Source organism: Phalacrocorax aristotelis, chromosome Z (assembly GCF_949628215.1).
Source record: "Phalacrocorax aristotelis chromosome Z, bGulAri2.1, whole genome shotgun sequence".
NCBI lineage: Eukaryota > Metazoa > Chordata > Aves > Suliformes > Phalacrocoracidae > Phalacrocorax > Phalacrocorax aristotelis.
Window position 1 is genome coordinate 47,247,750 of NC_134311.1, and position 25,526 is coordinate 47,273,275.

The 25,526-nt window shown below is 37.2% G+C and overlaps 1 protein-coding gene across 15 annotated transcripts in view; it reads left to right on the forward strand.

Annotated features, from left to right (window-relative positions):
* ZDHHC21 (zDHHC palmitoyltransferase 21) overlaps positions 1-24,840 on the forward strand; it is a 49,725-nt gene extending 24,885 nt beyond the window's left edge. For 9 of the 15 annotated variants that reach the window (XM_075078953.1, XM_075078954.1, XM_075078952.1 and 6 more), the window contains 3 exons: positions 170-286; positions 14,362-14,405; positions 14,936-24,202. In XM_075078953.1, the coding sequence (XP_074935054.1) occupies positions 170-286; positions 14,362-14,405; positions 14,936-15,068 (294 nt within the window). In that variant the 3' untranslated portion in view covers positions 15,069-24,202. Of the gene's footprint in view, positions 1-169; positions 287-873; positions 8,813-14,361; positions 14,406-14,935; positions 24,203-24,656 lie in introns of those variants that run through there. The other 6 variants (XM_075078962.1, XM_075078961.1, XM_075078963.1 and 3 more) reach the window with 3 other exon arrangements.
* Positions 24,841-25,526: the final 686 nt, after the last annotated feature.

Here is a 25,526-nt window from a genome sequence, read left to right on the forward strand (position 1 = left end):
TTTTAGCACATAAATGTATCAATGATTTGCAATGTAGCTCAAAAATCCAGTATTTGTGTTTGGCTGTAAGTCTTTGGGAACAGATCTTGTATAGTGTTTCCACTCAGTTCAAAGACTTAAATTAATTTATAAGTGCTAAAGCCTCTCTCTTCTTTCTGTCTTGTTCTAGGATGCTTTTGTATTTAGACATGAACTTGCTCTCCTAAGAATATCTGCCTTCATGGGTCTAATAATATTAGGTGGAATAAGTGGACTCTTTTACACTCAGCTAATGGGTATTTTCACTGTAAGTATCTAATTTTAGAAGTATATATTAGTTTTATTTTCAATAAAATTAATAAAAGCAGAAAAGCAGATTGCATTTGAGGGAAGAATAGAGAAACACTTCCATTAAGAGGCACCTATTTGGTATATGCTCTGTCAAGACTTCGGCTTCAAGGAAGTCTTAAGAAGTCTTCAGACAAACAAGTGTCTAATCATTCGCCTATTTAGGCAATTTCCTGATGTGTATTAGGAAAATATAACCATACATTGTCCTGGAATTGTGCAGTGTACAAGGTACAAATTTGTGTGCCCTGGTCTCATTATACTTTGTGATGGTGAGGCCCCCTGATAAAATATACATTCTGAGAACACAGACTTTTTGTGAAGTATTTTAATAAATATGCTTACTTTCGTATCTCTTCACTTACTAAACTATGGAATGGGATCATGTAGAATTTACACTCCAAATGCATATTCTGTATTTAAAGGCACAGAAAAAAATCATCTGCATGAAAAAATTTTCCAGTTAAATGAATTTGGTAATGTAATAAATAGCTACAAGAAACAAGCTTTTGGTGCTGTAACATGCTGTTCTGTTCTGTACGTTAGAATTTAATCACTGCCAGTGAATTCTTTAAAGTTACCTTGAGAATCCATGGAAGTGTGTGAAGTACCGCCATGTTGAATATAGAGAGTACATTAATTTTATTTGTGCATGTGTGAAAGTGTGTATGATCTGGCCTGCAAAACTTCTGATTGAAGGCAGTAACATAGAAGAAGACAGCATTTTGTGACTACAACTGATTGAGATCTGCCTGAGATTTCATTTTGGCGTTTTGAGGGTTTACACAGTATTAAAACCTTTGTAGGTGCGTAATGAAAAACCTCCTCACTGTATTATGTAATTCCTTTGTATGGAATAAAGGACGAAGTATACTGTATAGTTTTTCTTTCTGTTAGATAAAACAATAATATTGCGTATTGCTTATTGTTTTTATTTTATTACCTTTACATAAGTTTACTGCTTTCTGCAGTTTGTGTGACTGTGTATTATTTTTGCCATCCTCCAGCTGTTCTACCAGATGTTTTCTGCACTTTCTGTCAACCCCCAGGTCTACAGCTTTACCTTTGTGTCCCTTTGTATGCCTGATTTCTGTTTCAGGGTCTTGCTGACAGGTTCTCACTTCCCTGTTTAAATGCTGGCACACAGCCTTGGTGTCTGCATCCTCTGGAGTTGGGATTTTTTTCTAATCTGATACTGTGCCTTGCTGGGAATCCAGCTGAAGTGCTGCAGACATCTGTATTCTCTCCCACTAGTGGGTGTGAGGGTAAGCAGACAGAAGGTCAGGGAGCCTTAGAGTTCAGGTGCTGAAATATGGAGGTCTTTTTAGTCTCTGTTAAATGGATACATGAGAAGGAACAAAAAGCCATGTGATTGGCACTACACTAAAACACAGAAATGAGACAGAAGAAGACAAGGAACAAACCCGAAGTCTACCATTCTGTTTTGTGTGCTGCTAGAAGCTGGACTAAATTTTGGTAGTGGCCATCAGCATCTATTCAGGTACTATTAGTATGCATAAAATAAAAACTCCCAGACTAAACCTGATTTTGTCAGATACACCCAAAACTTTGGACATTCCTGTTTGACACAAGATACCAACTGTGCCGCCTCTTCAATGTGCATGAATTCACAGTATGTTCTTTCACCATTCTGAGCCTTAGCACTGTCAGGCTGCTACCACCACTGCAAACTCTTAAAAAGTGCTTTAAAGCCCCTTATTCTATGTCAGTTGTATAATACACTGTGAAGTACGTCCCATTGCACTGACTGAGCTGGCCACTACCCTGGAACAGATGAATATGCTATTAGCCCACAAGTCCAGCCTCCTTTTATGTGCTCAGATCATAATTCTGTGGATTGCTGAGCTGCAGTATGTCTGGACATTCTCGTCATCTTGGCCAAACTTTGTGAAACAAACACACCACAGTAATTGTGGATATGGAGGGTCTCTGAGAGGCAGATGCTGGAAGTACAGATCTTCTGCATTAGGGCCTCTCTCTGCATCCTATCTGTAGCAGGGGGGCTGTTGTGCTTGCCTCATATCGACGATTTTTAGGTTTGGGATTGCTGGGGAAGTAGAAATCTATTACTGGGAACTCCAGACCCTAATTCATTCTCACCATGTGGATGCTGTTGCATTGACTCATTGAAGAACACAGGTCATCTAGTCCATCTCCTGCTCAAAGCATTTCCATACCAGCAGCACAATTGTTGTCTTCCATTTCATTCCTTCATGAGTATAGAACTGGCAAGAATAAAGAATACAGTCATTTTGAGGAAATCTACTTGGCAACTTCAAACTAACAAAGCCAAATCTGTTTGGTGGGGTTGTGCTTAGTCTGCAAGTTGTGTCAGAAAATCTTTCTGTACAAATGGTTTTTGACTGTCAGCATTGTAGTGTGGGGATTTGTTTCCTCCATGAGTGCTTACTAGTAGCTTTGGCTAGCCAATGGAAAAGGTAGAGGAGAGGGCACCAGGTGAGTGAGTAGTTTCTCAGCAGGGTCCCCAAAGACACACCTATGAGGCATAGAATAGTGAGACAAAGAAACTGGGTATACCCACTCACAGTGCTGAGTGCACAGCATGGAAGACGTTCAAGTCCTGTAGAAGCAATGAACTGTGATCACTAAGAGACAGCGATGTTCCTACTGTTATGGAGTTACTGTTCAGCATCTAACCTTCCTGTATAAACTAAGCAAATTGTATCTGAAATGAGCTCTATTGAAAATGATGGATTAATGATGAAATTAACCTTAACTTAGTATAAGGTCGGATCAAAAATTTATAGCAGAACGTAATTGTTGAAGTGTAGTAATGCAGAGTTGAGGTTAATTTAAAAGAAACTCAAACACCTGAAGGCATATATATGCACAGTTAATTCATGTTATATTAATAGCTCCATAGCTATTCTTGAGAGCATTAATTTCAGTGATTGCTGAAGCTGCCCAGAGATGTGTGCAAGAGAGGTGGACAAGAGCATGAGTCTTTTGAAAAAGGTGAAGCAGAGTAGCTCTTAATTGTGCTTGTACAGGAAAACAGATAATAAGCGTTTTCCTAGTTCATGCTCCGTGCCTGTGTTTGCAGTTTAACATCAAGCCAAGATAAGTTCCACAGTGCCTGGGTAAAAGCTATTTTTGACTTCTAGAGACAATTGGCATTGCAGCTCTGTGATCTAAACTTTGACTGATACATACTGTTGCTAAATTTATCCAGCAAGTTCAGGTTTGTTGGGGTTTAACATTACTTACCTATATTTCAAATGCTGCCAAAATTGTATTTTTGGAAAGAAAAATAAACTCAAAATTTATCAAACTTTGACCCTTTTGTAGCAAAACCTGATTCTCCATAAGATAAACGTGTGTGACCGTCATATAGTTTTTCAGAAACCAAGCCAATAGTTTTGTCTAAGTAACATAAAGCTAAGGCTAACTTTTTCCAGGAATATTGGATGAGCATATTAAAAAAGTCCGCAGTTCTCAGTCTGTCAGTATCTTCAACACAGAATATGCTGTGCTTGCTGTGACTCTCACAGAAGCGACTTGGCATAATGAAGCCAGAATTGTTTGTCCTTCATTAGCATCATCAGTAGTAAGGAACTAGGACCTGAAAAGGCAACTTTGTGCTTCATTGTTTATGGCTGATTTCCAGAGTCTGATGGCTTTGCTCAAATGTAAATGATTGGAATGTAGCATGCATTATGAAGCGTGATATGTACCCTAGGTCAGAGCACTCGTGCCGATTCTTCATATTTACAGAGCGTATCCTTTTGCCACTGCAGCAAGATACATAAAGTTGAATGTATGGAATTAATTTGCATTAAGTGACATTTGTATACAGCATTTTTATAAGCAGAGTTGCTTTACTAGAATTGAGCAAAGTGATAGCTTGACAAGCCATAAGAACTAGCAAAGGTTTTTCATAGGGTTTTAAGGGGAAATACTGGCATTTTCTCCTCTGATAAATTTTTTTCAAAAGTCAAAAAATGTTGTCTTAACTGAACAGGTAATGGAGGTGAATATACTCCAGCATGTTTTTCTGGAACAGGGCAGTAGCTAAAACAGGAAAGCAAAGAAGCACATTATGAAGTGCAGGTGAAATATTCTGCTCTGTGTGCTGGCACTTCCCAAAATTCAGTGGTGTTGTACAGTTGACTGATCTGTGCCAATCAATGCATAACTCTCACTGGCTATAACAGTAGATCCATTATATAAAAGTTCTTTAAGAAAAAAAATGCTGTTACCCTGTTTCATGTGTGTTCAACAGATACTAAGATGCTTGGAAAAAATGTGCTCTCTGGTAAAAATGAAAACTTTGTAACTTCCGTACTCAAATTTGGCTCTTACACAGAGAATGTTCTTACGGCTGTACTGCTTGACAAGGTAATTACTAGACCAAGTTACCTAACATGCAGTAATTTCTCTGGGTAGGTTTACCACCTCTCTTATTGTGGTATCACTGTTAGGGTATCATTAGCACAAGGGTATTCATGTCTCATCTGGAGGTCCAGGAAGCTAAAGAGCAAGGGAGGTGCTTCCTGTAATGAGAGGAGAACAGCTGGTTGGCAAAAACTGTCCTTAGAGGAACTTTTGACATGAATTGTTCTGAGGAAGAGGGGAACAGCTGAGGTGGCCTCTACATATGGGATTAGTGCTTTCTCCCTAGAAACTAGCAGATGTGAAACACGCTTCTAGCTGAAAGGGCACATGGCTCTTTTTACCCTCCTCCAATGGGTTTCCCCAAGCTCTGTTTGCCTTTACTGTCGTCATCACCCTGAATTTTAACACTTCTTCCAGCATGTACTTGGGATCGCTCTTGGGGAACTTTTATTTGGATACTTTGGCAATAGAGGTATCTCAGTTATCTCTAATAACTTTTCTCTAATTCAGAAGTCTCTGAAATAGGGAGAAATTTAAGGTCCTAATGTAGGAACTCTGGGATCCTAAGCAGATACTTTTCTTAAAATCTCCGCATAACAATTAGTCGTCTTATAATTTTCATGTTTCTAGAGAACTGGGTGGAAGAAATCTGTTTCACACATGAAGAAAGCACTATCTGATGTAATTTCCAAAATTAACATGCATTTATATTGAAGGCTTGCTTATCTTCCATACTTGGTGCTTGCTTTTCCAGTCCTCTATTCCCTGTTCATTACCTGTACTGCAAGTTTGAATTTTATATTCCTTAACTGGAAATGAGCCTATGTACTTATATTCACAGGCAGCATGATGTCTTGTAATGACTTTGCTTGAAAAGTAAAAGCAAGCTTAGCATAAAACAGTAAGTTTTAAAAAAAGAAAATGTTGCAGTTGCACCCTAGAAAAACTAAATGTTCTCCTACTAACTTTTTTTAAAAAAAAATCATTGGTACTCCTTACTTCAGACTACTTTTAGCTCCTTCTTCTTCCACAAGCAATTATCTCTTTTTTGCCTCAGCCACTACTGGATTAGAAGATTGGTCTAATATTATAAACACTTTCAAACTCCATGAAGGTAGAGAGGTGGTTTTTTATTTGGTGGTTTGTATAAATAGTAAAGATACTGTTTATAGGTAAATTATCATTTTGCTTGAGATAGATAGTTCCATTTCAGAAGGTTTTTAAATTTCCCACACAAAACAACCAAAACATACATTGTCTTGTGCAACTATTGCCTATACCTATTACTGACATTGTATTGCAATGGCAAATGTAAAGTTTATCTAGAAAATAATATTTTGCCCTTAACCTAGATGAAAATCTTGAGAAGCACATATCTGTGTCACTCAATTTTATTTCCAATTACATTTTTTCTGTAGTTATCCTCATAGGAAATAAGAAAATTTAATTGGAAACTAAATCAAATGGTATCCAGAAACTTGTTTGCTTTCTCAAGACATATTTTCATGACATGTACTTTCTAAGAAGTCCTCTCTCATTTGATATTTTTAATTGTAACAGACACTTGTTTTCCTAAAAAAGACATAAATAGCCTATTTATTCATTTATTCCTAGGAAAAGGCATTACTTCACCTAGGGAAAAAAAAAGTATCTTTCATCAACTACAGATTGCTTCTGATCTATGACTGTGGGAGGTAGAGAGCTGCAGTTCAGGCTGTTTTAAAAAGGTGGAATTGTCAGGATGCTCGTGTGTATCTTAGTACAAGACTAGCCCTGGCATTAGCCTTTCTCTCACTCATGTTCCATTTTTGCTTTAAGAAAGTACTTCTGTATGTCTTTCATGTAATTTCCAATTGTTAAATGATGTTAAAAAACACTTTTTCTATTTATACAGTAAGATTCTGACATTGGTTATGTTTGATCTACAAGGCATTACTGTCAAACAAGTAATAAATGACATGCTTTTTCAAACAATGGCTTGTCTGATTATTTTGATATTTGTTCATATCTAGTGAGGTTTCAAATTGCATGAGACACTACTAAGAAATATTCAATTTGCTGATCTTTTTTAAGGCTGGTACCTTTTGCATATGTGAGGTTTTCTTCCTCTCAAGATCTATGTTCTTTTTTTTGTTGGCTGCCACCTGTCTGAAGCAATCATCAGCTTCTTTCTCTTCCTCTGTACAAAAGGAAAATCCTGTCTTCCCATGGATGGTGGAAGGTAACAGGATAATCAGTTCAGCAGTGATTCTCTGATGTCATTGTGGGAGCCCTGTAAAAGCGGATTATCTGTGACTCGGATAAAATAATTAGAAATTACTTGGACACTTACAAATAACTGATCTACTAATCTCATTTCCAAAGTTGAAAAAGGCCTGTCTCTCAACGTAACACTACCAGATGTTTCAGTTAAACAGCATCCTTTGCAGAGACTAATCTGAACCCTAATTTTAAAGGATTACCTTTGATTGTTTTTTATTTCAAACACTAAACAGTTTGTGTTTTCATTTTTCCATATGTTCAAAGTATTTATGTAGAATTAAAGAAATTTTCTTCATTTTTGCACTATAGGCTATCAAATATGATTTTATGTGATTCTTGTGCGTTAGTATTGCAGAGAAAAGCTTTTCATTAAAATTATTTAGTAATTGTTTCTCTGGGGCAGAACTATGTAATGGATGGGCTTTTATAAATTTAATAGATGCCATGTGGTCTCTGTGCAAGGTAGTGGATGTATTATCATAAACTAAGTGGACAGTGACTTTATTAATTTAATTAATGCTACCAGGGTTTCCTGTTAATTAACTGTTTGAACGGTGTATGGTGATATGCCAATATCCTGGTGCATCAGTACTGTGTGGATGTGGTGGAAAGAAATTTCCCTTTATTTGCTTTGGAAAGGATGGAAGGGAAAATAGTTTAACAGTTCAGCAGTCAGTCTGGTGCACAATATGATGCCTACCACATAAATTTTTCCCCTTAGAAGCATGTTCGTATTTTTTAAGTGCTATGTTTTATTATTGTTGCAGTGTTTCTCCTTTTCATCTTCAAGTAGCAGATGTTTTTCACTAGCTGTTTTTTGTTTTTCTTATAAACAGATCCACATGAATATCTAGAACTTATTATTATATTTTAACTATTTTGCTTAGTGTGACTGATATTTACAGTGAGCATGTAGTAAGGAAAGTTACTTATTTTGCTCAGGGCTTCTCAAAAGGACAAAACCTTCCTTTTAAGGAAATCAGAAACAGATGGAAGTTGTACAAATTAATTTTCTGATATATTTATATGAAGGGAATATTTTAAAGCAGTTAAATTTCTTGAGGCATATCTTCTTTCTTTAGGTCAGTAAGAGTATAATGCAAAAATGAAATGCAAACAATAAAAATGCCAGGGAAAAATGTAAAGTTCTTTGTGTAACCAGCAAGTCAGAAAAAATTCACAAAGGTCGAAACACAAAATACTGAAAATGTAACCGCAGTTATTCTGTTACTAAAACCAAAGGCTTTTTAATTCTTTGTATACTTTGTAGTGTTGATCCATTGTTTTTTTTAATATACAGAGTGCACAAGTCATCTTGTTGTGCTACAATGCTTTTTGTCTTTAAAAATAAGCATCTTATAATTAAAAATATTTGTAATCATATCTTTAATCACATAATCTATTAAATACTGTTTTGATTAGTGAAATACTAAGGGCTTTTCCTGTTTTTTTCAAACATGGCAGAAATGTAATCAAGGAACTATTAATCCTCATAATTAAGTTTAGCACAGAAGAAATTAGGATTGGAAGGGGAAATTAGGATTCCCAGGCAAATGTATTCTTTACCTGGCTATAAGAAGGTGGAAGATATAAAGTAGACAGAGAGCAAAAGGTCTATAAAGCATAAACCCAAACAGTAATTTGAAATTAGAGATGTAACGGGTAAAAAAGTTAATTTTAACATTGTCTGTCTGTATCTTTACCATTATTCTTATCCCTTCCTCTTTTCCTCTCTCTACCTTTAATCCACCTATATATAAATCTCCTATTAGAAGACTTCATAAAGTCCTATAAATTAAATTGTCAGGAATTAGTGATGTCCTGGTCTTTGAATGGGATTTTGTTAACTGTGTAAAGACTTTTGTATCTTTACCATATTATTCTCAAACAGACTAGCAACTGGTTTAACATTTTTGATGAATGTATCCTGACAGTTTTAAACACCTATTTACCACCAAAATAAAATTTTTGTTTATTTAAAAAAATCTCTTTCACGAGCTATTTAAAATATAAGCATGAATGCAAGTGTAAGACACACTAAGTAGCAAATGATCTCATCTGTTTTATTTATATCACTAGATAGTTTTAGTAAAGTGGGAATACTTCTATTGAAATTAATTATTTACAATATTATTAAGGAAAAGGGTAAGTTAGAAAATTTAGTCAAAGAGATTTTATACTGTGCAGAGAGTCAAAAATATACCAAAAATATCCCCTGTTCATGACTCAAGGAAGAAGTCCTTTTACAACTCAGTTATTTTTCTAAATAGTAGAGGAAGTACCTTTAAGCAATTGAAAATAGGTAACTATAATAATGATGTTTGATTGTTCTGGGGGCTGAGTACATTTTGTTTAGATGTTGCTTGTCAAATTTAGACATCAGACCATTAAGATGGCTTCTGTGAAAGGAAGGTGAACAACTAGCCTTCCTGAGCATTTTTTTATTAATATTTTTGTCTTAAGAAGGTATTGGTAAGTATCAAGAAAATAATACATTTTGTCATGTGCCTTGCTGTCATGCAGCTCTGCACCTAATACACTGTGGATTTTGACTGAAGAGATCTTATTTGTACCATCGTCTTTGCAGATGTGTTCCTAATTTGTTATCAGATGTTTTCATTAAATCGTTTTCTAATACCTGACAAATATATTGGAAATCTATTTAACTAAATTCATCAGACCATAATAAGAATGTAGGCGTATTCCCTAGGTATAATAGAGTGTAGCTTCATCTTCCATTTTGCACACAGTTTTCTGATTGTAATTTTCAGGCTGAACCTAACTAATCGACAAAATTAATCACATTATCTTATGTGAAAAGTCTAGATTAAGAAAACTATGCTAAAAAGTGACCAAGTGTAAACCCAAAATGTAATTAATGCAAAAAGCTAAATTTCTGAAATATGAAGTATTCTTTCTATGAAATGTTCAGTATTTTATAAATTCTTCAATTGCTTACCTGTTGCTTACATACACACAATGAAATGATGTTAGGTAGAAGGAATAAAAAAATGTATTGTTGAGATAGAGAAGAAGTTGTTGTGCACTTTTGGATAACAGCAGTGGCTGCAAATCCAGGAAGGTTTGCAGGTTTTGTTTGCTTTTTCTCTTTCTGATTTATCATACTTTCCTCATGATTCTTCTATACTGAGCATTTGAAAATACTATATTAAGACAGCGTGGCATAATGCTTACATTCTTCTATTGCAAGTATTAGAGCTGTATTGATTACACATCACTTTAAGCAAACACAGAAGGAAAAATGAACCAGAGATTGTGGCTGCGTGCTTTGGAGTTAGTCCTGTGAGTTACAAATTACAGCTTCTGCTTCGGAAAACGTGAATCAGTAAGAGGAAAATAGGCTTTCCATGTGCTTCTTGCATGATAAATTAGTTCATGATGAATCCTATCCTGTAGCAGTTTGTTAAACACTGCATGTGACCTTTTTAAAAAAACCTGTTTTTTCAGGCAGTTGGCTATGCTAATAAAAAATAAAGATGTGAAAGGTATTCCTCTTAGTAACGAACATAGGTGCATTCATTTGAAAATTAATCTTAAGCTGGCCTGCAGAATTTGGTGGGTGCTCTTACATGTGTCTCTCCATTCCTCTTGTAACAGTCTTAGCTGTGGCAGTAGCTTACTACACTTACAAGCTGCTCTTGCAGACTTGTAGTAAGCCCTCAAAGCAAAAAACCACATTCCTCATCCCCTCAGCAGAATCTGAACCCTTTGCCATTTTCCTCTTGTTTAAAGTGATATGTTGTTATGGATCGCTGTGTTTATTGTGTCTGATTACTTTTGCCTTTCTCACTGAGGTATGATTTTTTTTCCTAGTTGCTTGAAGATGCTTATCAGTGGGTATTTATCTCTGAATAACCAGGTGCAGGAACAATAGTTGTTTCCAATCTGGATGATGACTTTGGGGGTCCAGGTGACCCATCATGTGAAAATTATCAGTTGAGGGTTCGTCAATTTCCTCTTCTAGGCAGTTGTAAAATTTATGGGATTTTTGGAGATAGAGATGACTAGGACTCAATAGATATGGCATGTTTTGCCTATATCAGGTTATTTTCAGTTGTTGGGTGAGTGCCAATTCTCCAAAAGATTTTAACATCAGCATTAGCTGGGAGTCTGGGGGGAAAAAAAAAATCTTAGCAGAGTTCTGTTTGTATTAATCGTAATCCAAGCTGATAGTAGATGCAGACAGCCAAAGCCTCTTAGGCTGAACACAGTAATACTGATGTTGTAGCAAAACCTTGGTATACATCAAATGTGTAATTAAGACAGATGATATTCTGGTTGAAAGCCATTTGTGGGATGTGTTAACAAACAGAACACCTTGTCATTCAGAAGAACAGTGGTTATTCTGGTCCTCCAGTCTCCAAAAGAAAAATTCATCTGTCTGAGAAGAAAGCCTTACATTATAGGCCAAAACTCAGCTATGGCCCTCTCCCTTTCCTTCCTGTCCTGTCTCCAGAGGGGCTACTGAGTTTCCTGGGGTGCTGTGCAGTTTTGCTTTCATGTGAAAAGGTAAATTGGTTCACTCTCAAATGAAAGCACATTTCAAATGAACCCAGCTGTTTGGAAGCAGTGTTGTGGGGGTGGGGGGAAGCTGTGAGGGGAATTTGGTTTCTTAAGTTCAGTCACCAGCACTTGTTAAGGGAGCTAAACTTCAGAGGGAGGTGTTTCCTCCCATTCCCTCCAGCCCTAGTTCACAGCTTTTAAAACGTGGCTATAAAGTTTTTCTAATTCTGAAAAAGTATCCCAGAAGCAAAGGATTCACTGCTCAGTCCCAATTCCTTTACTGTCAAGCAAAAGTATTCTAAAATAGATGTTGGCATTTAAATGGAAGAAGAAGGAAGGAAGAAAGGAAGGGAAGATTTCCTTTGACTCTTATCCAACTAAAATCCTTAGTACATTTTAAAGGTGTGAAAGCTTGACAGTCTTTTTTACAGTAATTTTCTGCAGTTCCTGTTTTGGTGCTTTCAATTAGTTTATTAATCTAATGGGTTACATTTATGAGAGAAGCAGACTCTGATGAGCATCTTTCAGGACTTGGTAACGTGCCATGATAACAATTAAAAAGAAATGCAACCACCAATTCTCAAATACAGTATTTTAGGGAGCAGTATAAATGTATTAATGAATAAGCAGTGTGGAGAGACATAACAAAAAACCATTTTTAATGTATTATTTTGTTATGTTTCTTCTGCACCCAGAGCTTTTTTAAGGCTTCTTTTTTGAATGATAGCATAGTTCTTTGATAGCTAGAAGTCAGTTATAGTCTGGACTAGTATGCTACTGTTATAGAAAAAATCATCAGCAATCATTGCTTTCAAACATGCCAATATTACATTGTACTATCAGGTAGGCAGCTTTGATGTGACCAGAGGTTAATTCCTAGAGCTGAGATATTTTTGCAGTTATGAAAGGAGCTACAGAGTCTCATGAAAACGCTGGTACAACCTCACTGAAGTGTCACGGAAGTAATATCTGTGTTTATCTAGTCCCTTTTATTCAGAAAGCTGTGTGTGATCTTCTGTGGTCAGAAAAGGTGGTGTTCTGACAAGAGCTGGCTAAAAAGCCAGCCCAAGGAAGCAGAATGTCCCTTGGCTGTGCAGTCAGGTCCCACCCTCACAAGGAGAATGGCTTGTGTCTTGTAATGCTTTCCTGTCACCTGTGGCAGGTGAGGGGGAACACGCTAGGCAGGCCCCTCAGGTGGAGAGGAGAAGAGGTTTATCTATGGGAATTGAAACAACAGTACTTACAGTCTGCTGCCTCCAGTCCTGTCCTCTCTCACTACTGAGTGGTTCTTCAAATCCACCTAGTGATGGGGCCAGAATGGTTTATGTAGTCTTCTGCAGGCGTGCCTTCTCTGCACCAACAGGGAAGAACTTGTGCATCATGGTGGGCTGACGTGCAAAGAGGGGCCTTCTTTGCTTTGCCATAGGGCATCTGGAATTCAGCTGGGTAGGTCATGGGCAGAATTAAGATTTTTGCCATTCAGCATGTGGTAAGGGATCCTGTTCCAAAACTCATCAGAGCTGAGAAGTGGATTTAGGAGGAGAAAATTTGGCAAGGGGAGTTGAGGCCACCCATGTCTGGTGAAGCAGGGAAGCAGCTTCCTGTGCATTATTCCCCACTCATATTTCACCCTTCCCCTTCAAAGCATTATGAAAGATGGTTGCAGAATCCCAGCAGCGTCTGCACTGAATTGAATGCACGGATGGCAGGAACAAAGAACACAGTATGGTTTTATTGCTAGGTAGTGTTTCCAGATGACAATGAAGTCGCAGCCTAATTAAACCACAGCCCTTGCGTCTCCGTATGGCTGGGACAATAGAGACTGGCTCTCGGTTTCATTCAAATGCTAGGGTAATCTGACAGGTGCATTATGTGCATGCCTAAATCAATGAACAGTAAAGGGAAATAGCAAGCTGCCGTGAAAAGGAGATGGAACAATGAGAAATATTTCAATTATTGTATTTTGGACCTCGTGAGTGATTTTGGGACATAATGAACTATGAATGTTCATTGAAAACACTAAAACTACTGGAGTTAAAATTGAAGTGATTCTTACAAAGCAAGCTTTTTTTAAAATATGTAGTGCAAAAGTGAGAAAAAAATACTATTGTTGGTAGTTTTAAAAGTTTTATTTGGGGATGATCTAAGCTTACATTGATATGTTAATTATGAAACTTATGAAATTAATCATGTTCAGAAAAGTAAAGTATGAATTTAATTTACTGTTAGCTGCAGGTATGCCTTCACTCTGCACTTTATTTAGTTTTTTTTACATTTTAAGAGAACAATCTTTATATTTGGGATTTACCTTTAGAGACTATGGAAACTGATGGCATATTGCTAGTGGTGCTCTTTGCATTTTAACACTCATGAAGATAACTATTTTAAAACTTTTTAATAGCTTCTGCTTTTCAAAAGATTGCATCTGTTAATGGTTGCATTTTACTAAATTTTCCTGTTGATATCTCAGTGAACTACTCCAAGTCTGGAATGAGTGCTTGTGAAAAACACAGCAAGAGTGTACCTTACAGATGTTACTTCTAAATGTCCCATGAATTAATTGTAACATCAGAATTCATTTTAGCTGTAATAATGCTGTAAGTTTTTGTTGGCATCTGTGGTGTGTGCTATCACAGTAAAACTACTCAGTATAGTTTCACATCATGTTTGTAAAAATCATTGAACAGACTGAGTAAATTTGCACATATCGTCTCACTCATGTGGCGAATGAGTAATATGTAACCTACTGGACCAATGCCAAAGCAGTGTATACTAAGAATTGATTCCCTGCTTTATTTAGGTGCTTTCATAATGACATTTTAATGGTTAGGAATGTAAATAAATACTTTTTCACTGTGTTTTCTTCAACAGGATACTACAAGTATAGAAAAAATGTCGAACTGTTGTGAAGACATGTAAGTGCTGTAAAATTTCTACATTTATTTGCTGAAAAGCTAAAGGAGTAGCTGCTTTTTTTAACTCTGTGTGAGAGAAAAGGAATCAACAGCACTGTTAGGATTATTTTGCATGGTACTGTGCCTTGTACTTCCTATCTCCCGCAGCAGCTCACTAATCTTTTAATATTGGTTGTACACAAAGTAGCCTCACATTATTCCCGTACCTTCCAAAGCTAGTGGAACTATATTTTCTTTCAAAAGTACAGATCAAAAGACACCTTCTGCTGTGTCTTGACATACATTTCATTGATTCTGAGGTTCTCCTCTGCTTCAAAAGTTGCCTTTGGTTCATTGACGACACAGATAGTTTCTGTTCTCAAAAGTTAAGTCTCAGCTGCATGCCATAATGAAAGAAAACCCGTATTTGTGATGCTGGGACACAATTCATCGGAGTCCAGTAATGGATCCCCAGCCAACCTGCATTGTTCTAGCTGACTGAAGTGCACCATGGGCGTGCTGTCTTTCACTAATAATGCTGTCTTCTGTAGATCAAGGCCCCGAAAGCCGTGGCAGCAGACCTTCTCAGAAGTTTTTGGCACTCACTGGAAGATCCTGTGGTTTATTCCTTTCAGGCAGAGGCAACCACTGCGACTTCCCTGCCACATTGCCAATCACGTCTGAACAGATGGATGGTGGGCACAGATGGGTCCTCCATGCTGGAAGTGCGTTACAGGTTTTATGAATATAGGACTATGACAGTCTTCAAGTCAATTAAAATCCTCCCACCAATCGCAGGCATCACAATGTGCCCTAGGCTTTATTTTAATAGTGGTCTTGATTCTGTTCGGAGGTCGATACAAGTTGTATGTTTAACTTTAGGCATATTTACTTTGAAATTAGCTTTCCAGAAGGATTTGTTTCATCGTTGAGGTTATTACCAAACACAAATTACTGGAATGCAGTCTTACTCTATTTGTTTGATACTGGCTCTTTTTTTTTTTCTTGGTAGGAAACACTGAAGTTTACATTGATTGTTAACCTTCCAACTAAGTGTCTTACTCTGCCTTGATTTTTTTTAGTGTTTTTATCAGTAGGTCTGTCTAGATAATATTCATGTCTTTGTTTCTGCTATGCGTGTTTAAAATTACCTGACACTGCCATTTATTTATGATATACAAAAGTACTTCTGCAGCACCACACTATAAAAGGTAGCATTTAAAACTGAGGCAGACTTCTTTCTAAACCTTTCTCAGAGAGGTTTTTATAAATACACGTTGATGTGTGTGTTTAATATAGAGAGATCTTAAGTCTTACAGTTATCTTTCTCCATAGATATGATCTTAGTGAAAAATATTCATGTCTTTATATCAACAAAAGTCATAAAATGTAGATAGAAAGCATGTTTTCCCTATATCACAAGGATTTCCTTGCAATCATTCAACAAAGAAGCTGTATCATGCAAATATTGGAATAATTACTTTTCAAAAATACAGATTTAATTAGTTAGCATAACATACCTTAAAAAAGAGTTTATTGTCAATAAAGTTATAAATTTTATATATACTTTTGTTTATTAATGGTTAGCTGGAATTGGTCCAAGTGTTTGTATATGGGAAGTATATGTGAAAATATTTTAAAATATTTATACATAAATATAGATATTTGCTACTAACATGTAGTAAAATATATTAACTGATCTAATAGGATACTCTGTGGATGTACGATAGCTTGTTGTGGGCCCTTTCAGTGTGGAAATACTCAAAGAAAGCATCCTTAAGATTACTTCTGGTAAAATGGCAACGATTCCCACAGTACTGGCTCAGCTTTGCAGTATCCGGAAAAATTATATAATGTATTATAGCCTTCTGTATCTATACAACTATTGGCATAAGATGTTTGTTATTTTTGACAGTTCTGTGAATTTTTATGAGACATTCACAGCTTCAGTGTTTTCAGTTATGCTTCTTATTCTGTTGTCTAGTCTGACAGGAAGGACTAGGATCCACCTTAAATAGCAGCCATGCAACAGGATCGTAAAAGGCAGAAAATCAGGATGTACTACTATACATAGGTTGTGTTTGGAGAGAGATTGTTTGTGAACAGTTGATTCAAAAAGAAGGTCTAGATTTGTGGCAAGTGGCATTCATAATGAACTTTTAGATCAGCTCTTTTAAAATCTTAACACAGTCTCTGCCAATGTTGGGTGTCCCTTTATTGATTTAACAGATTTTGATGATCCACTGAAAGTTCCAAAAGGCGCATCTTAAAAATCACTTGAATTTTACACTTCTGTGAATTTCTAAGATTTGAATGAACTTTACTTCTCCTTTTAAAAAGAGATACATTATTTTCTTCATTTAAATTTCAAGCCTAATGTTCAACCATTTTTTTCACAGCATTTTTAGATGTGAGTTTAGACTTCCTTTAAGATGGTATTGGCAGCAATATTTAAACAAAAGAAGGCTTGAAGAAAGTGGATGGAAAGGATCCATCTTCCTCCATCTGGAGCAGTGCCTGAAATTAAAAAGAATGTGCATATATACATTATGAAGCAATGGCTATATTATATATATATATATTTTTAATTTTTTTTAAGGAATTCCTCTATTATAGTCTCCATGAAACACACAGGGGATTAATAGCAGTTTTGTTTTATGTGCCAATATGTAAATCAGCTTAGTGAGCAAAACAGCAGGTTTTTTTAAGTTTTTCGTGCTAATCAATTATTGTAGTTAGGAGATCATACTGTTCTGCAGCTTATAAGAAAGAGGATCAAGAACTTAACTATTCTTGATATGTCTTCTGATATAATTGGTTCAGTTAATTTAACCATGCATGGAGAACCAAGTCTGTAATACGGATTCTGCTCGACGGTAGGAGCCTTAGTTACAAGCAGAGTATGTAATTGTTGTACATGATACGCAGTGGGGTGATGGGACCATTAAGTTTTGCCCGCTTTGTGGGGATGAAAACCCGCAGCAGCCCGCATACCGCGTTGGGAGGTATATTTCCCTGTTTTCAAACAAAGGACGGCGCCCAGGGCCCGACGCCAGCGCCGAGGTGGCGCAGACTGGCACGTAACGCGGCCGCGCGCCCCGCGGGGCGCAGCTCCTCTCGCGCCCTCTGTCGGCCCTCTGTCACCACGGCAGGGGGCGCTGCGCCCCGGCGGGGCGGCGCACGGCTGCACGCCTCGTTAAGGCGCCGCCGGTGTTGGGAGCGGGAGTTGCGTGGTTGGGCGTGCGTGCGAGGGGTGGGGCTTGCCTTCGGGCTGGAGTACATCTCGGGAGTGGACCCTGGTTCGGGTCTGCCGCGGGTGAAGGTGGAGCATGTCAGGGGCGGCTAGGGACTCTTCAGAACCATTGCACTTCCCTTTCACACGATCAGTTATTTAAAAATCTGTAAATCCTGAAGTGCCTACTTAAATGACAAAAGAAGAACTGTGAGGCTGAAGTATCAGCTATACATTTAAGTAAATTATGGACATGAACATTTTGCCTTATTCTCAAGTGAAAACGGTAATTTCAAATATTCACGATTTCTCAAATGTTTTCATATTGTTGGATTCTTTTGGTAAAACTATTGTTCCTCAGTCTCCCATTCATCCTTAACATTAGGAATCACTATGTAATATGATTAAGGCAGCTACTTTATTTTTTATCCCTTTTCTGTGTACGTGGAGCAGAGAAGGGAGAGGCATCATTTTTAGGAGGTACTGAGCTTTATACTTTGAATGACAAGCCTCTAAAAGGGTGAAAATAATAATTTTTAAAAAAATTATTTTAGCCAATGACCCTGTCAGGTTATTAATTTATTAATGTTTCTGAAATGGGTTCTCAGGAAGATTTTGTTCCAGAAGGAAAAGATCAGGGAGAATTTTAAGATTTAATCTGAAATCCTTTAAATCTTTGAACCTTTGCTTTGAAATCCCACTTCTTTCCCTCCAGCTCTCCTTCATGATATTTTATTTTAGTAGAAACTGTATTCTTAAGACTAAGTAGTGCTTGTCATTGTTATTAATTTAAAAAACCTTACAGACAGTATTAATGAATTTCATCGTAATATAACGTCAGAACTACACATACTTTATTGAGCACAGTGGCTATTACTATGAATTTAACAATATTTGATTTCCTGAGGGGTACAAAGAGAAGTCAAAGCACTAATGAAAAGCAACCTCAAAAAAATTGGAAAAAAACTGGTTTATTTGCAGTATGGGGTACCTCGTGGTAGGACTGATGCTACCTTGCTATCTTCTCATAATATCAGAGATTTGAGATTCCATTTGAAAAATCTTGATGTCTAAAAGATTCTGCACTAAATAATGTTTACCAACCTATCCTCTGGTCTGTTGGTTTGAAGGACAGGTTCCAACAAACAGCTGGTAGAGTAGTTGAGATACGCAATCATTTCCAGTCCTGAGGAGGATTCATAAGCAAGAAACTGTCCAAGAACCAAGTGGTGGGATAGATTTTGAACTAGGCAGCTTCCTCCTTGTTTTGATTCTGAAGTGGGCTAATGTGAAGGGAAGATTCATAAAAGCGCAGAGTAAATGGATGTGGGGCCAGAAGAATTGTTTTGATTCATTACCAAAGTTTACCAAATGACGTGAGATTGCAAAGAGTGGGAGTTACACAGTTGAGTACACATTCCATCATTGCATGATGTCTTTCAGTGTTCATCTTACAGTTCTCCAGTTTTATTCAGTAAATGATGCTTTTCAGAAATTATGAATTCATGCTTTGTTTTGTGCTATGGCAGACCATTGTGTGCCAATGTAAGTAAGGTAGGTGGCAAGGACAGGATTTCTGCAGTACTGTGGAAGAGAATCTTTTTCCAGTCAAGTTTGCATTCAAATGAAACATGATAATAAGATGAGTTTTCTGGTAACCTGAAATTGTAAGTTAACATAAACCATAAGTAGACACTCCAGAAGAGAGAGCTGCTCTGCAGGAAGATCTGGATAGGCCGGAAGAGTGGGCCAAGAAGAACCTTATGAAGTTCAACAAGGACAAGTGTAAGGTCTTCCACCTGGGAAAACATAATCCAGGAGTGCAGCACAGACTGGGATGCACCTGGCTGGAGAGAAGCTCTGTGGAAAGGGACCTGGGGGTCCTGGTGGACAGGAAGCTCAACATGAGCAAACAGTGTGCTGCTGTGGACAAGAAGGCCAACAGGACGCTGGGTTGCATCAAAAAGGGCATCGCCAGCAGAGAGAAAAGTCATTATCCTGCTCTACTCAGCGCTTGTCAGGCCACACCTAGAGTACTGTGTACAGTTCTGGTCCCCCCTATACAAAAAGGATGTGGACAAGCTGGAAGGGGTCTAGAGAAGGGCCATCAACATGATCAAAGGACTGGGAAGCCTGCCATATGAGGATAGGCTGGGAGAACTAGGTTTGTTCAGCCTTGAGAAAAAGAGGCTTAGAGGGGTTCTGATTACCATGTACCAGTACTTAAGGGGTAGCTACAAAGAAGATGGAGACTCCCTTTTTACAAGGAGTCATGTGGAGAGGACAAGGGGGAATGGACACAAATTGCTTTTGGGGAGATTCCGATTGGATGTGAGAGGGAAATTTTTCACAGAACGGTCAACCATTGGAATAATCTCCCCAGGGAAGTGGTTGCCTCGGCCACATTGGACGCCTCCAAGAGTCGTCTGGACAGGGTGCAGGGCCATCTTGTCTAGACTGTGCTCTTCCTAGAAAGGTTGGACTAGATGATCTGTGAGGTCCCTTCCAACCTGTGATTCTGTGAGTCACTTTTTTTGTAATGCATTATTTACTGTATTTGGCCAGCCTTCCTGCCAGCAGTACATCACTTAGAGCAGAGTGTTTCTGTAACATATTTGAGGATGCTGTCGCTTAGATGTATTATTTAACTTGGCTGTCTCCACCCTTTGTCTTCACCATGCACTTAATTTTGCTGCAGCTCACAAATAAGAAGCCAACATAGCTTTGTTGGAACAACCACATCACAAAGACAAATACTACTGGCTGGCTCTTCTCAATATCCCAACTGGGAATATCATTGCATTCCTTAAAAGCGTTTTCTTTGTATGGTGAAGTGTTGATCTTTCTGGACAAAAATTGTTGCTTATTCTATATATATTCCTGTCAATAATACTGTATTAGCACCTCTAAACTATTTCTGAAATAAAGGCTAAGTGTACTTTCTGAAGAGTAAGAGTTGCATAAAACAATGTGGATCTTAGTTAGTACCACCTAGTACTTCTCATTCAATTCTGTACTTTTACCATTGTGCTATGAGTGCAAGCATAATAAATAGATTTTTTTAGCATTGTATATAAGAAATACACTTTTATTCATAGTCTTGTCACCGATTGGAAGTTAACTGTCAGAAGACAAAGGTACTGTTCTGGCTTTTTCACTTCAAGAATAACCCGATTTTGTTTAGCTGCAAAATCATAGAATCATACAATTATTAAGGTTGGAAAAGACCTCTAGGATCATCAAGTCCAACCATGAACCCAACACTACCATGTCTCCTAAACCATGCCCTGAGGTGCCACATCTACGTGTCTTTTAAATACCTCCAGGGATGGCAACTCTACCATCTCTCTGGACAGCCTGTTGCAATGCCTGACCCCTCTTTCAGTGAAGAAATTTTTCCTATTATCCAGTCTAAACCTCTGTGAACAAAGGTTTGAATTTAAGTGATCTGACTGAGCATTGTAGCTGTCTAGCAGCACCAATAAAAATAATGTTAGACAGTTTTTTATATACATAGCACAAGCCCAAGGTATACACTTCTCAGACCCACTCCCTTCTCAGTCAGACCATTTCCCTCCAAAAGGATTTTTCTTCTCTACCCTTGGTATAAACTGCTGTTAGTCATACCTGGGAGCCACTTCGTAGCTCTTGATAGTTCTTATCTAGGCTGAATGAGTAGTGGGCACATGGTGTTCTTTTTCAGGTCCTGGTAGGCTTCAGCTTATTATCTTCCAGCTGCATTGGGCTAGTGGTCAGGTAAGAGGCAGAGCCTCATTTTGTCACCCTTTGAGATGGCCCTTAGATTTTGCGGTGTGCTAACTAGCGCAAATACTTGAAGGACCTTTGAAACAAGAGGTCCCGGATCTCCAGAAGCTTACTTTGCACTTTGTTTTAAGGAGATGACTTGCTTAAGTTTGGCTGGCTTAGTTTCTCTGTTGAGTAGTTGATTCTTGGCATTAATAACATGATGAATTTTTTGTGTTTGAAAAAGAGGGAGTTGATTTTAAAATAACCTCAGTCAGTGACTCAGAGGTTGAAGATGCAGGTAGCGTCTCCCAAAAAATAAGGATGATAAAGACTTCTCATTCAGCTCTGAATCATTTGTCTAAAGTATTTGCTGTCTGACACTCAGTATTTCAGCAATATGTCTACAGTAGGAAGGGTCAATACAGAGTGTAAATGAGAACATTTTCAAGCAGCATTTCTTTGGCCTTGTGATTTATGTAAGAGATAGACTTGGCTGTACCTGAGTCTCATTTACCCAGACAAAATCTATTCTGTTTTCATTAATTCTCTGCCATAGCAAAGTTACTGCCTTGAATGAGTTCTGTTCATTCCTCTGCTTACTTTCAACTTTGATGGCTCTTTTCCTGTCTTTTCACTAAGCACACAGCAGCACAGAGTAGTCCTATCTGCAGTCATGTCTATATCACCCTGTCCAGAATAGACACTGTGGTAGAGTAGCCTGGGAAGGTATGGAGATATGGAGTATTGGTTTGTTCAAAAAAGAAGATATGCAAATTCTGTGATTCCATTTGGGTTTGGGTTGAGAAAAAGCAGCCAATTGCTTAACAGAGTTGAAATCCGTTATGGATTATGTACAGTGAAGTACACAGAAAGAAGTTGTCACCTCTTTATGGGCTTTGAACAAGTACTGCCTCTTTTTGCTTTACAGCTGGAGCTTTTTGTAACCTTAAGAATTATTTTGCATATAATTCAAGGTTTTTTTACCTTGTTGTTCCCCAAGTCAGTATCTCCTTACCTAAGCCAGTATATGCAGTGTTCTAACACAGGTACACTTTAGCAGCTGGAGATCCATGGTTCTTGTGTCAAAAAATAACTTTTTTAAATTGGTCCACTTGTGAGACTTGAATTCTCACATACCTGAAATTTTAAGACTAAATCTAATCTCCTATGGGTCAGTCTTTATTAACAGACATTACTGTTTTAAAATGTATGTTCTTGGCTGTTCTTCAGCTATTCCTGGTAATGTATTTTTACGCTTTACTTTTTACTCTTTACTTTATAAACACACATAGTTAATTAGACACCAAGTGGGATGTCATGACAAATCACATTGTCATTCACATTCAGGATAATTCAGGATTCACATTCACATTATCATGTTCAGGATAAAACAACTAATGATATTGATATGGCAATTGAGATATAGATGCAGCCTTTTGCTGTACAGTCATTAGGAAATTATATATGTAAAATACTATGCTAGAAATATATGTGTATACAGATTATTAAAAATCTTTAATTAAGTGAATACTTCTCTGAAAATACATGGCATTACAAAGGATGGTTTCAGTGTTGTTTAAAGCTATTTAACACAGATGAAATGTGACAAATTCCTGCTTGGTATGCTGCTTATATCAAAATATAATTACCATTGTTACTACTACACAGTATGTCAGGAACCTCATTTTCATGTTGACTGTTTTATATATGTGGTTTTTAAGGTTAACAGTTTCAATAGTTGAGTGCAGAAAATATGCTAGTACTTATCTCCTGCATTAGCAAAGATAAATTTAATTATTTCTCTTACTCTAATAAGTTGAATCTAATTCTACAGTAGTCAAAATATCAGGACAGGAGTGATGGTGAGTGATGATAGGGATTGCTTTTGGGAAGAATCAGTATTGCTAAGTACAGTGTCTGTATTTACATGACATACTGCATGACTGAATACTTCAGAAGGCATTGTTCTTCAAAAGATTTTTAGACTGCTTTTTCAGTGGCTGAGCATTTGAACTTCAAGATTCATTGAAGTACTTGTATCTGTGGGCTGCATTAGACCTGGGACTTCAGTTCTGCTGTCTTGTGTCTTGCCAGATTACAGTGGAGTGATTAAAGTCAGTTTTTGCAACCAGGGCCATCTAAGTATCGCCTGTATAACTGTAAGAATAATTCAGATTTACAGTAGAACATGTGCTTTTCGAAGCAGAAAATTTTAATTTTTGAATTCTTCGAAAATTTCAAAGCAGAAATTTTAATTTATGTGCATTTCTGGGTGAATAAGTATTTCTATGCACATTCCCAAGACAGATGTACTGTAGAGCACAGTGTAGTTTATAGATAGAAAATTATCACTCTGTCTCCTTAAAAGCTTCAATCTAAGTGCCAGGTAGCAAAATAATACTGATTTTTGCAAACTAGCACTCTGAATTTTGTAGTTCACACATGGGCATATGATTGAGTTTTACTAATTTGTTCTTTATTTGATCTTGACGGTTTCCAAACAATGCTGAATAATGTTTATATTGGACTTGTTGAAAATTATGTGGTCTAACACTGGTTATGCCTAAATGGGTAATGTATGAGGTGAATGGCTGATTAATATCAAAACAAGAAAACTTAATCTGGTATTAAATTAACCAAATCTATAAGTGCAAGGGTACATCCAGCTGGAAAACAGTGTATTGTCTTTTATTTCTCTCTCTTTATTTTATTCATGTAATATTTCTGGGTTTTCTTTTTTGATTGATTGAAGTTATAGATTATTTTTTCATTCATATTGAGATTCCTTATGTACTGTATTTTTAAGAAGCTTTATTTTTAAATAAAAAATTCGAAGTTTCTTTTTCTCCTCTGGATTTAATTTACATAGGTTTTAAGTTGTGTAAATACATTGTTAATATTTTCCAAATCTGTTTTTAGGTTTTCCTAATTCTTTCATAAATTACTCTCATTACTCAATATTTTTTATTGTGACAATTTTTATTTTATTTTATTGCTACAATCCCAAATGATAGTTCTGGGAAACTGAAGTGTGAAAAATCACTGAATATTTAGTGAGGTACTTGTTATCTGAGCTTTGTAGTTTGTTTGTAAGAGAACAACTGAGTGTTGGTGGAAGCATTGAAAACTTCCTTTGTTAGGAGTATCTATTGGTGTAACAACAGTAGTTACAGTGATGGTTAAATTTCTTGCCTAAATAATGAAATTATGTGTATGCAGCTATACTGATGCATTAGCCCTGCCCCCCCCCAACCCCCACCTTTTTTTTTTTCTTTCTGATCTTGTTATGTAAGGTAAAACCAATCAATTCTCTACACCACGCTGATGAGGGGGTACAAGCACAGAAGACCAGGCATCTTCTGGCATATTTATGCCAAGGCAAAGTTCACATTTCTCTGTAACCCCTACCAGAGAAGGAGCCTGTGATGCAGGTATAAACTTAAAGTTATATAAATTGCCATTTTTCAAATTGCAAAAGTTGTTTGGGTGTGTTTTTTTTTTTTAATCTTTGGCTTGTATGTTTCTATACAACACATTAGATGATTCAAAATAATTTTGAACACTTATTGAGAGTTAAATAGATCTGAATCAGCCACTTCTCTGCTTTGTGTACATGTAAATTTGTGTCAGATTTCAGCACGGAGAGGTTTCACACATTTTGGTCTCTTTCAGATGGGATACTGGATTTAGACATGGTAAAAAGAAGTGCAGAAATGGCCACAGAAAAATGTAGCAGAGAGGAATAAAATAGAAGCCACTGGGTTTGGTGTGAGCAGGAGTCTCAGCTCTAGGAGAAGCGAAGGGAAGATTCTAGACACCTGGGAAGTTCCACTGCAAAAGTAGTGAGCCAAAGAAAAAAGCCAATTGTTACGCTTGCAAGGAAATGATTAAAATAGCTGAATTGTGGCACTTCATGAATAAGGGAGCCCAAGCTACATGATGATGGTTTGTGGTACAGGACTTGCGTCTTTTATTTCAACCCAAGAACCAGGTTCTGGTAATAACAGTCATAAAAATCACTTCCATACTGATCCTTCCACAACAGTATAAAACCGACCTGTAAAATTCTGTGTTCCGCATGTATTCCAGAAAAAGCTGTTCTTGCCTGCTGCCAGTGATTTCAGTTTCTCTCGTCTGAAATTTCAATGGGCCTCTTTTCCCAC